Source organism: Elephantulus edwardii, unplaced genomic scaffold (assembly GCF_000299155.1).
Source record: "Elephantulus edwardii isolate Elephantulus edwardi_28Jun2011 unplaced genomic scaffold, EleEdw1.0 scaffold01705, whole genome shotgun sequence".
Lineage (NCBI taxonomy): Eukaryota > Metazoa > Chordata > Mammalia > Macroscelidea > Macroscelididae > Elephantulus > Elephantulus edwardii.
The window spans coordinates 12,066-13,894 of NW_006401455.1; the positions used below are offsets into that span (position 1 = coordinate 12,066).

General features: G+C 42.5%; 1 protein-coding gene across 1 annotated transcript in view; it reads left to right on the forward strand.

The window, feature by feature from the left end:
- Positions 1 to 1,443, forward strand: part of LOC102846927 (synaptotagmin-like protein 2-like) — a gene marked incomplete at both ends in the record, with an annotated part of 12,309 nt that extends 10,866 nt beyond the window's left edge. Inside the window, one exon of the mRNA XM_006903463.1 lies at positions 1,238 to 1,443. Coding sequence (XP_006903525.1) covers positions 1,238 to 1,443 — 206 coding nt within the window. The remainder of the gene's footprint in view (positions 1 to 1,237) is intronic.
- Between the last annotated feature and the right edge of the window lie 386 nt (positions 1,444 to 1,829).

Genomic DNA, 1,829 nt, shown 5'->3' on the forward strand with positions numbered 1-1,829 from the left:
TAGCACAGGGGAGAAGACTTTATAACATAGAATAGCTGGTGCCCACCTTCATCACATAGAACAGCAGGTGGGTTCAAACTGCCAGCCTTTTGGTTAGCAGTCTAACATAATAACACAAAAGGGCTCCTTATAAAATGCCTGGCGTCTAGTGAAATTGTAACTAATGCATAGATATGAGTATCCTTTCCTGAGTCCTTTTTAATCTTTGTGGATTGTGCCACTAAGAAACCAGTTGCAACACATGAGTATATGTAACATTCATTGTGATATTCCCCCTCTGCTTATTCTTCATCTGTGTCACCAAGTGAGGGTTTCACCTCATGATTGTCTCCCATTCTGAGCTACTTTTAGACTTCCTTACCTTGTAAGAGGCATGACAGATTAACAATCATTCTGTTATTAAGAAGGAAAGACAAATGATTGATAAAAAAATCTTATCATTTATTCCAAAGTTAAATCTAATGATTCGAGAGGTTTCTCTCCTTCCAATTCTCTATAGCTACTTAGGCTTTCACCAATAATTAGAAATCAGACAGTGCTTCCAAGTCTCCAATCTTCAAGTAATTGACATACCTTAATGCAAGCACTGAACTACGTGTCTGTCTTCCATATATTATTTTATTCTAAAACAACTTAGAAGTAGGCATTGCCATATCATTTTTAAGGAAGGAAGTGGAGTGTCTGAGAGAGTAAGTAACTCATTGTAGAGTCACTGCTGTCAAGTTGATTCCACCTCATGGTAACTCCTTCTTCAGGTTTCTGCAGTTAAAAGTGAGAGAAGTTGTTGTGTACTCTAGAGTTGAAACTGACCCATATCTGACCTCCCAGTGAGTTTTCAGAATCAGTTAATCACACAAGAGGAGATAGCCCACCTTTCTCCTGTGGAGGGGCTAGTGGCCTGCAGCCACGTACCTTCGGGATTACAGGGAAGCTTCTTGCCACTAGGCCACCACTGCCTGTTTTCCTCCTGTGGAGCAGTTGGTGGGTTTGTTAATAGCCCGACATGTAATGCATTATACCACCAGGGCTCCATCCTCCTAGAACACATTGTCAATAATTGGCAGAGTCAGAAGTTAAACCAAATGTGGCCAATTCTGTGCTCAGAGTCTTTCCAACAGCATGTTCCAACACTGTCTCTACACTTTGCCAATTCTCATGAGCTGTGTGAAGTACAGTGAAATTCTAAATGTTCACAGTCTCACTGAAATGATCTTAAAACAATTCCTCTTTTTTGTAGCACCATCCTTCCAGACACAAGCAGGAAAAGTCGCCAGAAGACGAGAGCTGTGGGGAAAACCACCAACCCTGTCTTTAACCACACCATGGTGTACGATGGGTTCAGGCCTGAAGATCTGACTGAAGCTTGTGTCGAGCTTACTGTCTGGGATCATTACAAGTTAACCAACCAGTTTTTGGGAGGCCTTCGGATTGGCTTTGGAACAGGTAAACATTTCTTGTTCTTTATCCTTCGAGATGGCCTAGTCGGTAAGGAGTTGTGCTGCCAACCCAAAGGCAGGCAGTTCAAATCCTCAGGCTTTCCCATGAGAGGAAGATAAGCAATCTCCTCCCATGTGATTTTACAGCCTTTGAAAACCCACTGGAGGGTTAGCTGTGAATCTGTTCCAACTCGACAGCATTAACAACAAGAATCATTCATGAGCCAAGATCTTCTAGAGATACTTTGCTTTTTCCTAATGAAAACGAGCAGCCTGTCTCGTTGTTGTTGTTTGGTGCTGTGAATTGACTGGGAGTCACAGTGGGCCCATAAACAACAGATCTGAACCTTGCTCTATCCTGTGCTGTCCCCATGATCTCTGTCACACTCAAGC